Source organism: Lycium ferocissimum, chromosome 12, assembly GCF_029784015.1.
Source record: "Lycium ferocissimum isolate CSIRO_LF1 chromosome 12, AGI_CSIRO_Lferr_CH_V1, whole genome shotgun sequence".
NCBI classification, from domain to species: domain Eukaryota; kingdom Viridiplantae; phylum Streptophyta; class Magnoliopsida; order Solanales; family Solanaceae; genus Lycium; species Lycium ferocissimum.
The window spans coordinates 38,827,050-38,841,843 of NC_081353.1; the positions used below are offsets into that span (position 1 = coordinate 38,827,050).

At 32.1% G+C, this 14,794-nt stretch overlaps 2 protein-coding genes across 5 annotated transcripts; both read right to left on the minus strand.

Moving 5' to 3' along the window:
* Positions 1–803: 803 nt before the first annotated feature.
* Positions 804–2,442, minus strand: LOC132041152 (transcription factor bHLH52-like). The gene is made up of 2 exons (XM_059431970.1): positions 1,865–2,442; positions 804–1,072 (listed from the first exon to the last, which is right to left on the minus strand). The coding sequence occupies exons 1-2, from the start codon at positions 2,438–2,440 to the stop codon at positions 983–985; spliced, it is 666 nt and encodes a 221-aa protein (XP_059287953.1). The 5' UTR covers positions 2,441–2,442; the 3' UTR covers positions 804–982.
* A 1,220-nt stretch (positions 2,443–3,662) lies between these two features.
* LOC132038939 (rop guanine nucleotide exchange factor 14-like) lies at positions 3,663–11,738 on the minus strand. Of its 4 annotated transcripts, none has more exons than XM_059429438.1 (8): positions 11,339–11,732; positions 9,885–10,054; positions 7,992–8,342; positions 6,152–6,306; positions 5,727–5,801; positions 5,383–5,634; positions 4,532–4,879; positions 3,663–4,223 (listed from the first exon to the last, which is right to left on the minus strand). In XM_059429438.1, the coding sequence occupies exons 2-8, from the start codon at positions 9,964–9,966 to the stop codon at positions 4,035–4,037; spliced, it is 1,452 nt and encodes a 483-aa protein (XP_059285421.1). In that variant the 5' UTR covers positions 9,967–10,054; positions 11,339–11,732; the 3' UTR covers positions 3,663–4,034. The 4 variants fall into 4 exon arrangements, with proteins under 4 accessions (XP_059285421.1, XP_059285422.1, XP_059285424.1 ...); XM_059429439.1 differs by having other exon boundaries at positions 7,992–8,327; positions 11,339–11,728; XM_059429441.1 differs by lacking the exon at positions 5,727–5,801 and having other exon boundaries at positions 11,339–11,738.
* Positions 11,739–14,794: the final 3,056 nt, after the last annotated feature.

The following is a 14,794-nucleotide window of genomic DNA, read 5'->3' on the forward strand; positions in this document are numbered from 1 at the left end:
TGCATAGAAGACCACCAATTCTTTGTTCCAAAGTGCATAGAAGACCACCAACATTTGTTCCAATGTGCACAGAAGACCACCAAACATTTGTTCCAATGTGCATAGAAGACCACCGACACTTTGTTCAATAAAAACATTAAATGTAGTCAACATAGCATTAAATGATCTTCTAGAAACACAAGTATGGGCTGCTGAACTTGTTCCTTCTTTGGGCATGTTTTGGGCCATAATCCAACTCATCTTGGTCTTCAATTTGGGCCTCCAATTAGTATTAAGACTTTCCCAAAAGATCTCCTTTTGGGCTGGAGCTATTGCTCCATTACAAGACATGTCATTACCAAATGAAGCTCATTAAAGCATCTTGATATTTTTTAGTCTTCAACGAAAATTAAGCTTCCTTGGTTACTATCATTCTCCCCCTCTTATAGAAGATTCGTCCCGAATCTTGGTGGTGACCTTTTTTGCTCCTTAATGCATTTGAGCCTCCATGGTTGCTATCACTATGTCCAAACATAACTCATATCAGTTTCCAAATACTCTTTTCCAACATTAACATTTTTTTTCTCTCAACTTTGACCAATAATGTTGGGTGTTCTTTTTCCTTTTTAACATATTATTAAAAAGAAATAACAGTTCATTAGCCATTTATACAACAAGTAAAAGTTATTGAAGGTCCATCTATTTTGAACCTCAAGACTAAAATATACATCAATGAAAGAACGGATAATTTCATTGTTCATGAATGTGGAATTTACAACAAAAAAGAACTAGAAGGTACATGGAGCCTAGCTAGGAATATAAAATCGAATATAATTAAGTATGCAATTTCATAAAATTGCAAATGACAACAACAACAAATTAAACTGAACTACTTTTAAATTCTCTTAATTATCAGTTGTTTGGCTTCCTTCAAGACCCCAGGATTTGAACCCTGTAATTCATGATCATTGACTAGAGCTTCAATGAAAATGTCAGGAACTAATCATTCTTCACTTGAATATAACTTTTCTTGAATCAATGGAGCTCCAACAAGATTGTTGAGTTCTGGAGTTTGAAATTGCTCTCCTCTTTCCTGAAATCATAAAACAATTTTAGTAATTAGTATCATCAAAGATTGTGGTGAAGTGGTAAGTACTGTTTCATCCTTAATCAAAGGTTTATGATTTGAGCCCTGAAAATGAATTGAGAGACTTTGGTTGGGAGCGATGAAGTGGAATTTTTTTACCCGAATCCAAATTAATCGGATTCCAAAGTGTGTAATAGATATCACGTGGGAAATCAAAAGATAAAAATAACAACTTTAGTGTACGTTACAATTCTTAACATGATTATACACCATGGTAACTATTCACGCCTCTCTATCCGTAAGTGCAAGAGACTCGTTATTCTTAATCAGGTCTCGAATCTAAATCTTGAGAATGAAATCTCCTTTGGTAGAAAACGTTTTACTCCAAAGTGAAGTAATTCTCTATACAAATCCGAACAAAAAATAAATACCTAACATTGAGTGAGAACCCCAGTAAAAAGTTGAACTAGTTCCAAAAGTATTTTTTTTTCCTTTCCTTAATGACTAAAAAGAGGGGGAAAAGAGGTTTTTTTATAAATTATTTCAAAAAGACAAGAACTGACTGAATTGGGAACATAAAATGAAACAAAAAGAGTATTAAAATACAGTATTCATTTTAAGTTCATGAGTTTTCGATCATAATTCTTTTTGGCTTATTAAGTTTTGGATAAACTATTTGTACATATTTAATGAAATTTATGAGACAAATATAGTACCATATGAACTAAAATTAAGTTTCTCCGAACCTCAAGCTAACATATAGCTTCGTCCCTGCATGCAAGAAAGCTAAATTTATACCTGATATGATCCCATGACTTCAAGAATTCCAACTTGTGCTTGCAAGAAGTTAATGTACATATAAGCAGCTTGAAACATATCAGCAGTATTCATCTTATGTCCACCAGGAATCAACTTCCTTAACTCTTCTGTTTTCTCACTTATCTTCTTCCTCCTTTGTGTCGCAGCAATGCTTTGTGATGACAAATTCTTCTTCACAGTACTCACTTTCATCCCTACTCCATTTTCGGTTCTATATACTGGCAAATTTTGAAACTCAGGCATCAAAAACGACGTTAACTCTTGTAATATTGGAGGATTTGGCACAACCCCATTGAGAAAAAAGTCATCTTGATAGATTTTTTGGCGTTTTGGGTAGTTTTGGAAATTGTTGAATTCTTGGTATGAGTTCATTTCAGGGAGAAACAACTCGTTGGAGTTGTATAGAGGTTCAAGAAAATAACCATCTTGAATAGAAAAGCTCTCATCTTTGAGATCAAATGGAGGAAGCATAGTTATTTGTGAGTTAAATTCATCATCATGAATTGTTTCTTCTAAGTAGGAATTTGAGTAGTAAATAAGATTATCCATTGACATGAACGAGCACAAACTTAACTTCAGACACGTATGTTACAAGATAATGTGCATGTACTTTAAAAGGAAAGTTTTTATAGATGATGTATTTAGCACAAGACACTAAAAAGTCTATTACATAATTGAGAGGGAAAAAGAGAAATGAGAAATATACTTGAGAAAGATGATGTTGAATGATTGTAGACATAACAAAGCAGTATTTTCACGGCTGACAAAGTTAAAAAGGTAAAGTGGTAACTTTAGAAAGGAAAAAAAGAGAGTAATGGTAGCTAATTGGCTAGTAGTGGGGAATATTAGGGGGTTAGTGGTACGGGAAGTTACAGAGAGGAGAAGACTGAAGAGTAAAGTAAAAATATAATTACTCACATTCCGGTTTGGTAAAAACTTATTCTTATGCGGTATTTTTATATTCAATAAATACATGACACATGTAGTATGGTTTGATAAAAGGTTTTGCCCACCAGATTTTTATTGTATTTACATCGATTCAATGAAGGTAAGACATGTATTTTTCATATACATATTCATCACTTAATTAAGTGATTCATATTCTTACTTGAATTTAGCTGTTAAAGTTAAATTTTTTATTTTAATGTAAACATTTAATATTATTAGGGTGTTAGTGGTGTGGGAAGTTACTGAGAGCGGAAGAGTAAGGTAAAAACTTAATTACTCACATTCCGGTTTGGTAAAAACTTATTCTTACAGGGTATTTTTGCCGATTCCATAGATACATGACACATGTCGTAGGGTAAACTAGTATGGTTTGGTGAAAACATTTGCGACTTAGTTTTTTCCCACCCGAATCAACTCAATGAAGGTAATTAGACATGTATTTTTCATATACATATTTATCACTTAATTAAGTGATTCATATACTTACATTAATTTTTAGCTTTTAAAGTTAAAATTGTTTATTTTAATGTAATTATAAAATCCAATATTATCGATGATAAAGTTTTGGAATGAGTTGAGTAACTAAAGTCCTGATAATGAGGAGAAACTCTCTCTTCCTCTTCCAACCGTTCTACCGTTAATTGTGCTTTTAAGATTTTTTTTTTTTTTTTAACTGCATTTGTTTTTGTTTTACTGTGGTCTTTAAGAGATCTTCTATACCTTTGTAAGAATTTTGCCTACAATAATTGTTTTTATATCTCTAAAATAGCATCAAAATGACAAAAATAGTCTCTTATATTTGACAGTAGGTTTAAAATAGTCACTCAAATTACTCCTGAGCAATTTTGATCCTTTAATTTCGTCAAAAATGAGCACTTTAAGTCTTTAAGACAAATATTTAACAAACTCTGTTGTCTAGCTTGTAAAATGCATGCTAACAACTATGAAAATTCAGCCAGAAGCTAAGGTTGATACTTGACATGAAAATGGTGTATATATATGTATATCTACAAAACGACTAGCACAAAAAATCTCTTGTTAAGGCGAATTCGCAGTAGACATGCTGCTATAAGCTTCCCTGCCAGTGCACCAAACTCGGTTTCAACTTGATGTTGCCTTCCTTAACTTGTCTTTGGTTAAGCAAACTCAATGTCCATAGTGTAAACATCAATTTGTATGACAGGAGTCACTAAAATGTCCATCAGCTCTGTTCATCTGATCGATCAACGAGTGCCTCACTTGATATAGGACTCAAGTAGCCAGTAGCTGCTGGTGAGTTGGGGTTGCTTGAGAAATCTACTTGCAAAATTTCTCCGATCCTTGTCAGAATGTTGTATGCTAAGTTTAACAGAACCCGCGAGTATGCTTCCAGAATTAAATGCCCAATGTCCTACAATGATACAGAAAGAACAAGAATTATCTGCTGAAATGAGACCTTATTTATCCTCTATTGCTTTCGCGGACAATTTTCTGATCCTTATTGCTATGATAAATGATAAAAGCTGAAACGAGACCTTAATTGTAGAGGATAAATTCACATTCTTATAGTTGCATTTAATTAATTTTACTAGTGGATAACAATTTACGGATCCTTATAGCTACTTAAAATGGCAAAAATTAAAACGATACCTTATTGTGAAGGCGAAACTTTCTGCTGATAAGTAAGCTATACAATCAAAATTTTAATACGATTCTCACCGTGCCATACTGAATTTTTGTGACGTTGAGGAACGTCTGAGGAAGGTTTGGATACTTAAGTTTGAGATGCTGCAGAAGAACTTCCGCTTGACTCAATAAGACCTCCAGTTTGTCTAGCTCAAATACTGGATCTTTTACGAAAGACCAAGATCTTTGAACTGGAGATTTTCCACTAGCTTGATCAGTTATGCTTTCTTTCCATACAATAATGGCTTCCTCTAACCTGTTAACAACTTCAAGAACGCTGTTTTCGGATCTCAAGTTTAAGGAATTGAACATTTCTTCAGCAGAGGCAGATTCTTCAGTCAGGATCCTATAAAGGTCCTCCCTGAGGCTTGTCCTTCCAGACTGCAGGAATGAATGGAACAAATTGAGCAATTTCAACAAATTAAATACTCCATAAAGCAAAGGATTTGAGTTATATACATCGCATTGTAAAGTTTTTACACTATTGGTGCAACTTAATCTTTGATAATACGTTAGTTACCATTTTCAGTGATAAATTCTTATCAAGAGCTTTACTTTTACAAGTGATCTGATTGTGTGAATAAAAGTAGGAGAGTAGCAGGTTGTGTTTGGCTAATCAATTTGAAACACACTTTTGCCAATATTAGAGCAGCTATTTGTGCTTGGTCAAGGTTCCGAAAGTGCTTCCGGGAAAGAACTACTGTTTTCAGCATCTGAAAAACAACTTCTGCTACCACTTAAAAGCACTTATTTTTTCGTCAAACCCCTCAACTCTGTAAAATAAGCACTTTTAGCTTCTCAAAAGTTTGGCTACACAAGTTACTATATATCAGTGCATGGAACTTAAACTCAATTGAAATTAGCTTTAGTGAGAACTCTCTTGCCTTTGGAAGTGCATCCTTGATAACTGTTGGAACAGGCATTTCAGCCAAGACATTTTCATTGATAGCTCTTGCTGCCTTGAATATTTGATTCACCAATTTTCCCTGATTCAACAATTTCTTTCTTTCGGCGTCAGAGAGCCCGGCTATGGGTACCTTGGGTGAAGGAAGACACCACCTCGTGCTTTTCCCTTCTGCTCGGCTACTCGCTTCCATGTATGAAAACTCAGCATTAACCATTGAATCCAGTATTTCCTATCGAGTTGAGAAAGAATCTTTGATAAAGTGGACCAAGTTGATTCAGAGACGAAGTGGTATAGTTTAAAAGGATTTAAGAGACCACCTACAAGAAGCATGGAATCCAATTTCCGAAGTGCTGGAAGATTCATATGGATGTCTGCACGAGCTTTTGGTGTCATTATCTGCTCGAACGAGAAGTGGAACTCACTATGTCATTTATACAACAACTATGCCTCGGTCTCATAGTACAGTCAGACCTCTCTATAACAATCATCCTCTATAACAACATGTCACCATAACAACCATGTTTTTTGTGGAACGGTTTTTCATGTTATGTTATATTATATGTTCTCTATAACAACATTCTCTATAGCAGGCAAAAATATCAGGACAAATGACGCCGTTATAGAGATTTTTTACTATAGTTGGTGTCGACTTTATGAATCCTTACTAATTTTGTCGCTACATTTAAGTCAGTTTGTTATTTTATATTGTGAATAAAATTGAATTAGTTATTAGAAGTCAAAGTTACCTCCAATCTCTGGCCATTTGAGCCACGTTGTCTTGCAGGAACCAGCTCAATCATATGATTAGTAGGTGAGAGCAACCAATCCATTTCCCTTCTCCATTTCCTCTTTCTTTCCTCTGCAAGTGGCTCCAATTTCCACAGCTCTCCAAATACAGATGCTTTAAATCAAGTAGTAGCATTAGACATTAAGAAAATTGCATCATGAAATGCACATGAAAGTGGAAACTAGAGTCAATTCCTCAAATGGTCATTGAACTTGTAAAAAAATCCTACTAAAGTAACTTTTAATATTTTTTTGACAATAAGGTCATCAAACTATGCCCTTGTTTCCAATAAAGTAAAACAATCCATTTTTTGACATAATCCCCTTAAACCATTTTTAAATTACAAAATTCATTATCTAGGCACAATTTTTTCTACATTTCGAAATTCTTGTTCAAATAATATTTTCATGTTTTAATAATAAAAAATCAAAGTATTATTTCAATTTATAGGAATAAAAAATATCACAATTCAAACTTTAAGTATGCTATAAGATTTTCTTTGTTATATCAACTTCTTTTGAACTATTTTAATATTTTTCTATTGCTCAAAGCAGGAAGTTAAACATTATACTGAATGAAAATGCTTGGACATGATTGAAACACATGAGACGTTATATAGATGCATGATGCATATATAATATTTGGATAAATTTTCTCAAAGAAAAAATTGTGTTGGATAACTACTTAGTAAAAATGAAAACATTTTTACAATTAGTTGTATATATGCTATCTAAAAATATAAAATATTTATATTAATTGTAATCCACTTATTTGTAGTAGTTAAATAAAATCAAAATATTACATGTTCAGCTCCAAGAAAATAAAAATGGTAAATATTTTTTTTGATAATCGAAAATTTTATATATCAGGAAAAATTATTTATAATCACTTAAAAAATCTATAATTAAGCGTCGTGCTTAATTCTACTATCATTCAACTATATCCTTTTATTTTCTACTTTAGACACAATTTTGCAATATTCTAAAAATTTTGTTTGAATTAATATTTTTCACATTTTGAAAATAAAATAAAACTATTCAAATGGGTTATATAATTTAAAGAAAAGTCAAGGGGGCTTATGTCCAAAAATGGAATGTTTTACCTTTTTGGAAATATGGGCATAGTTTGATGACCTTATTGTCCAAAAAAAATTCAAAAGTTACTTTAGTAGGACTTTTCTACAAATTCAATGACCATTTGAGGAATTGACTCGTGGAAACTATAACAAAAAGATTAAGAAGAAGCTGAGCTAGTGTAATGTAACATCCTTTAATGTGCTATAGTTGGGCTTCTCTCTGTCACTTTGACTTTTTTTTTTTTTTTTTTTTTTGGCATTATGACATAATAAAGTGAGTGGTGGTATAATAACTTTGTCCTGCTCTTCTGATACAGCTCATAAATATTTATCAGGTTTCAGATTGTAAATTTAATGTTAATCCTACTAGAGCAAAAGCACAGGTTAACGTTCTTCAGTAATAACCACTCTATGAGCTTAAGAAGGCAGCTGAAAGGCTGGCAAGAACGAGGAAGTTTGTGCTATCTTTCATTCTTATTACCTAGTTTATAGTAGAATCTGGAGCATACAAAATCTGTTGAATTCTGCTGTTCAAAAAGCTTTGCAGAGTATATTTTGATATTAGTACTCTAATATACATACACTGGAAGGGTTAAATTGAAGACGAAACTCGTTATCATGGATTGATTTTCGGAGTTAGAGAAGATGTAATACTGAAATTTAGAGTCTCTTCGTCAACGAAATTTCTTACAAACTGATTGATAAAGAAGTAACAACTAAATACCTGCAAGATTTGTAATGGCATTGGACAATGCCAATGCACTGGAAATCCCCTTGCTTCCTCCGGTCACATCCTCCCCGAGCAACAACTTTGCAAATATTTCTTTCATTGTTTCCACTTCTGAAAGTTGTGTTGTATAAGCAGGTTTTTCCTTCACATAAAAATGTTGAGGACTTGAGGGGAAATTTCCATCATAAGATCCAAAAGCATTGTTGCTGGAAGAGCTGCTTGAGTCGTCATCATATAAGGAATCTGTAACACCTCTACTAGTGCCACTTTCAATGTCATAAGACTGACTGTTTAGTATGCAGCTCTCGAGGCCATCATATGTTGTAATTCCTGAAAGTTGCATTTCTTAAATATAGTCAGTTGCAGGTTAAAAGGGGCTTAATTTCACGTACGAAAAACTATATACACTTCATTTCATTTTATATGGCGGTGTTTGACTGAAGACAGAGTTTAAGAAAGATAAGACTGTTGGCACATACTGTAGTCTGAGCAAATATGTTGGTTATAAGATGTGCCAAATACAGATTATACAAAATACTACCACAAACCTGAGGTGTTAATTTCAACGAATCTGGAAGAATTGACACAATGTTGATGAAAACACATACACCATTTAATTGACTTATCCATGAAGAATACTTTCACAAAGTTGAATCCCTACTGGCAGTAAATGAAAAAATCAAAATATCTTTTTGGATAATCGAGAAATCCGCTATCTTCAGCTTTGAAACTCAGTGAAAGTGGGGCTGTCCCTCTACCCTTCTTCGCTTAAATACTAGACTTGGTTCCCGACGGGATTTTAACTCGTAGCGTGCACCTATGACAGATCCCGAGTCAAATAGCAATGATTGAAGCACTTCTTTTTACACTGTTTCGGGAACCCAAGGACTCAATCGTATGGATATGAACGAAACATCTCATTAAGTCATAGTGTCTCAAAAAAAATCTTTTTTCCCTTTATAGAAAAGCAAAGTTTTGACAGGTGTTTATGCTTTAGAATAGAAACAAAAGACCAAACCAGAAAGAGAATTCCCAAACGAATAGAAATTCCTGTAGACTGTGACTGGTCTGTAGTTTGTCCCCATAGTTGCTTGAGTGTTTCATGACATGAGAATTAGGTCCACAATTTTACAAATCAGACAATACATAAAAACCAAGAAAACTCCCAAAGGTCTGACAAATTACTGCCATCTATCTATTTCACAATGGAAGATTCTTTACAAAGTTTGTAGAAAGTAGACAAGAAAAGTTGAAAGTGTAGCTCCTCACATGTTACACATATAAGTTTAAAATATGTACACTACCTACCAATTAAGGGTCCCACAAAAGATTCTTTAATTATCAACCAGGAAAAATATAATTTTTCCTCTTGCAATTTCAAGAAATTGATGCCCATTGGTTTAAATTTCTTAACTTTAATAATAAAGCATCCACATATAACCAACACATTGATGCAGCCCATTTTCTTGACTTTAATAAGCAACCGCATATAACTAACATGCTGATATTTTTCAATATTATACGTAAAAGATGGTTTAAATGGAGTGACATGAACAGTAAGAAATTTATATAGCTGAATGTTAATCCCAGCTTGTTTGGCATTGAAACATAGTAATAGTTGTTGTAGTATAACTAACATGTGACATTCTAGACTCATCTGGTTCACAAAAGTCAAGAAAGTTACACTAAACATCTCGACAAATGAGGTGGTGAGCTCAATTATATGTTGAAATTCTCAATCTATATGTTAGCATTGACTTGTGGAAAAGAATACTCCTCTATGTTGTATTGAAAATCTTACATTTCCCTCAATTATAGAGAGGGATAATCAGCATGTGACACCCTAAAAACAAATACTAAAAGTAGAAGAATGGAGAAAAGACTTACTCTCTTGTTCACCAAAGTCATTGCTAATCTTTGTGTCTCTTGTACAGCATGCTAGTGTCCGTCTCACAATCACCATATTCATCAATTTGCTTTGCTCAATTTCCTAAGAGTTTTGACTTCTATACACTGGCGTTGTAAAAGATTTTTTGCACCATCAAGTCACCTGAAAACTAACTAAATGTAATGGTTCATAATGAGATGTCTCATAATAAGTGAGATTAAAAACTTGTAAAATAAAGCAAGCAGCCTGTTATAACATATGGTATTAAAATACACGAATAGTGCAAAAAATTAAAAAGGATTATATTGTCAGTCCATATAGTCTACCTTTCTAAGACAGTATGCCCAGAAGGGTCATAAAAATGGAGTAACAAGAACCCAAAATCCAATCCAATTGAATATCAGGTGGCATTTAGATTTTTTACCATTCATGATAGTGGTCCCTATATATCAAAAATATCTACACATCAGATCAAGATAAGTAAACTAATAAACTAACATGTTAGTATTACTCACTCTATTTTCAATTTATGTTGCATAATTTAATTGAACACGAAATGTTAAATATGTCATAATATTTGTGTGATTATAAAAATTTATCATTAAGGATACATAGAATTTTAAGTTACAACAACAACAAAAGGAAAAGTAACTGAAGCAAACTAATACAATAATCAAAATTCAAGAAGCACCATATAGTAACAAAAAATTGAAGGACAAGAAGCTACAAATCCAAATTTAGAAAGATATTCTTTTGGAAAGAATTAATGAGAAGATTAGTGTCACATATACTTGCTCAAAATATGAGGCCACAATGGTCACTAGGACGCTACTCGAGTCTTTGATTGAAAAGTCAAATTTTAGGAAAAAGAAACTACTTTTCCTAAATACTGCCAAAACCCTCCAAAAGAATAATGACCTTTGACACAGTCAAACAACTTTTTATTACTATAATAATTTTTTTTAAAAAAGGTTTAAAAAGGTTGTGTACTGTTTCAGACGATTCAGATTTATCATGATGCCGATTTCACTGATCTTCTGAACTTAAAAAAACAGAGAATCTATACGTAAAAAAATGATTAAAATTGGATCTTGTTGCATCTACAACATTTTCATTCACAAATACTGACAAAAAAATTAGATAAGAATTAAGTTTTTTTTGGTTATTGCGTCACGTAGTTAATGGTGGAGCAAAAAATTTTAATACGAATTTTAAATATAGAAAAGTAAACATAAAGAGGTCAGAGAGAGAGAGTTCGATATCTATTATATATACATAAAAAATAATTTTAACTATTTATAAATACTTCCTAATAATTTTTTTTTATATACTCAAAATTCCAACCTGAGAGCTCTGATGGGCGATAAGAATAAAGTTTTAATTTGAGCAACACCAAATAAAAGGACAAAAAAAAAGAGAAGAATGTAAAGAAGAGTTAGAACAAGAAGCTAACCTTTTTCTTTCTCCTTCAAATTTAATCAAAATGAAGGTCTTCAATATTCTAGCATGTCAAAATGGGCATTTAGCTTTTTCACAATTCTTGGTTCTGTGTAGCAAAAAAAGACGATTTCTTTTTCTTGTTTGCAAGTATGAAATGGTGGAAAACAGAGATAGAATAAATCAGTGCTGTGTAGTCAAAAGAAGAAAAAGTAAAAGAATGCTAAGAATAGACTGGATATTATGACTAGTATATAAAAAGAGGATGAAAGATGAGAATGGTGTTGTAATGAAACTTGAGATTAAATGCAAAAAATGACACAGAAGAAAGGAGTTGCGTGTGTGAGGAATGGGAGAGGGACATTTATGGTGAAGAGATACGTCATATGTGCACCATTCACGTCAAGATCTCGGATTACTAGTTTTAGAAATGAAATTGTTTCTAATAAAGAGCACATTATCTCAATTGCACACTCCCTCATTTTCAAAATGTTTGTCTGGTTGTGACTTTAACCTGAAATTTGTTTAACAAAACCAAGAATTCCTTTAATGTTGTCGTTGTTAATTAAAGATGTGTATAATATATCAAAATATATTTTAATCTTGTAATTTTAAACATATCATTTAAAAAATTAGAATTAAGGAGCTATCAAAAAAAGAAGAGACATTCTTTTTTAAACGAATTAAAAAAAAAAGTAAGATAAATATTTCAAAACGGAGAGAGTAGATATTAGTCATGTCAAATATGAATTAGTCTGAGTCCAAGAAAAATATCGTGACATAAAAAAAATTAATGATAAAAAACACATCAGAACAGTCACTTTTTTTTGTCAGTTTTACATCTTAGTACTAATTGAAATCATTTATGCATTAAAACACACCTTAAAATTGATTAGCCAACTATCAATTGTTTTCTTTTCCTATCTTTTTCCTTTTTCTACTTAAACTATCAACGAAATGTGTTTTTAATACATAAATAGTGATAGTTTAGGTAGAAAAAAAAATAACTAATAATTTGAGTGTAAAACTCGCGATAAAAAGGATAATTCGGATATATTTTTTACCATTATCTCAAAGAAAAAATAGAACGAACAAAGAGGTGAAGGCTAAAGGTAACAGGTAACTAATTGCTAGTAAATTAAAAGGCTAACATGTTATTACTCACTCCATTTTCAATTTATGTTGCATAATTTAATCGAACATGAAGTGTTAAATATATCGTAATATTTGTGTGATTATAAAAATTTGTCATTAAGAATAAAATAAAAATGTAAGTTAAATTACTTCCAAATTCAGAAAGATATTCTTTTTAGAAAGGATTAATGAGAATCCACAATGGTCACTGGAAACATTGATATTGGGGTGTGAAACTAGAAAAAAAAAATGATAATTCAATGCGTCTTTTATCATTAATTCGGAAAACAAACCACTTTTCCTAAAAATCGGCCAAAATCCTCCAAAAAATAAAGAAAATTTGACACAATCAAACAACTTTTTATTACTATAATAATTTATTTTTAAAAAAAATAGTTTAAAAAGGTTTTGGACTGTTTGAGACGATTCAAATTTATCATGATGCCGATTTCACTGATCTTCTGAAAGTGAAAAAACAGAGAATCTATACGTAAAAAATTATTAAAATTAGATCTTGTTGCATCTACCACATTTCCATTCACGAAAACTGAAAAAAAAAAAATTAGAAAAAGATTAGAATGAAGTTATTTTTATCTATAGGGGTACCTGATTAATCAAGATTCGTGCATAACACCCATTAAACACATCCTCACGGGAGTTTTTCATATCCAGAACTCGAACCAGAGAGAGCTCTGATCAAGGGTGATAAGAATGAAGTTTTAATTTGAGCAAAACAAAATAAAGAGTTAGAACAAGAAGCTGACCTGTTTCTTGCTCTTTCAAATTTGATCAAAATGAAACTCTTCAATCTTCTAGCATGTCAAATGATCAAACTACGCACCATTAAAACAGACCCCACATTTAGCTTTTTCACAATTCTTGGTTCTCTGTTGAAAAAAAGAGGATTTATTGTTCTTGTTTGCAAGTGTGAAATGGTGGAAAACAAAACTATGATAAATCTATGCTGTCTAGTCAAAGAAAGAAACAGTAAACGAATACTGAGAAGACTCTATATTTTGACTAGTAAAAAGAAAGAGGATGAAAGATGAGAATGGTGTTGTAATGCAATTTGATATTAAGAGCCCGTTTGGATTGGCAAAAAATGAGAAGTGACAGAAGAGAGAGCAGACATAAGTAGAAAGGAGTTGCGTGTATGAGGAAAAATGGGGTAAATGCAAACAATGAGAAGTGACAGAAGAGAGCAGACATAGTAGAAAGGAGTTGCGTGTATGAGGAAAAATGGGGTAGAGTGTGTGAATCACGACACTTATGGTGAAGAGAGGAGAGTCCCGAACCAAAATGACCCAAAAAAAAAATGTTTTGAACCAAAATACTCCAATAAAAAAAAAGGTGACAAAAGTACGTTTAGTGCAATAATTTATCGCTAAAAGACTTAATCGTAATCGTTAAGTCCTTTAACGCGGTAAAATACTGTGCTAAAGGTGCCCGGTAAAAAAAAAATTTATAACGCAGTAAAATACTGCGTTATAAAAATAGTAAAAAAAAAAAAAAAATTTGGCCAACCTTATTTTTTGCAACACTTAGTGTTTTTTTTTTCCATACTTTAACCAATGATTAGTTGTGTGTCAAGACTCTTGAACGTCAATATTTTATATAGAACCTGATATTTTTTTTCTGCGTACAATAATGCAGGCTCAATACATCAAGGATACGTAAAAGTTCGAATCGTCATTTTAGGGGTTAAAAAGGTGCCCGAAGTAAGTTTTATTTGAAAACTTTAGGTTTAAATGTATTTCAGTCAACTTTATATGTCGACAAAATTAGTCAGCTTTATTTTGAAAAATTGAAACCACAAAAGTGAAATCAACATTCACAGATACATTGCTCCGGAATTTTTACGTTAAAATCTATTGCGTATCATCATATTATAAGTAAAGAAAACTAAAAACTTCAAGCCAATTTGGGAAAAAATTAAAATTGAATAGGATAACAAGTATTTTTTTTTAAATCGGCTTGGCCAAACCGCCTCGCGGAAGTTTGTCCGCGTAGATCTCGAAAAAATACACAAGATCAAAACAAAATCGCGTAAAACGGACATCCCAGCGCAAAGTTATGACCGTCTAAAGTTTGACCACTTTACAACTAATTTTTCACCTTATATTTTTTAGAATTAGATTTATATTTAAAATAAAGTTATGTTTTGATTAAAAAATAACACGCTTAAATCAAAACCTTAAAAAATAAAACACTTAAACCTAAAGTTTCCAAACAAAACTTACTTCGGGTGCCTTTTCAACCCCTAAAACGACGATCCGAACGTTTACGTATCCATGATGTATTGAGCCTACATTATAGTACGCAGAAAAAAATATCAGGT

Excerpts from the sequence above, each read along its gene's own strand:
- LOC132038939 (XM_059429438.1), bottom strand. The coding sequence starts at position 9,966 with ATGAATATGGTGATTGTGAGACGGACACTAGCATGCTGTACAAGAGAC. Across the intron at positions 5,635-5,726 it reads AATTGGATTCCATGCTTCTT|GAAATACTGGATTCAATGGT; the intron begins GTAGGTGGTCTC and ends TCAACTCGATAG. Across the intron at positions 4,880-5,382 it reads TCAAGGATGCACTTCCAAAG|TCTGGAAGGACAAGCCTCAG; the intron begins GCAAGAGAGTTC and ends TCATTCCTGCAG.
- LOC132041152 (XM_059431970.1), bottom strand. The coding sequence starts at position 2,440 with ATGTCAATGGATAATCTTATTTACTACTCAAATTCCTACTTAGAAGAA. Across the intron at positions 1,073-1,864 it reads AAGTCATGGGATCATATCAG|GAAAGAGGAGAGCAATTTCA; the intron begins GTATAAATTTAG and ends TTATGATTTCAG.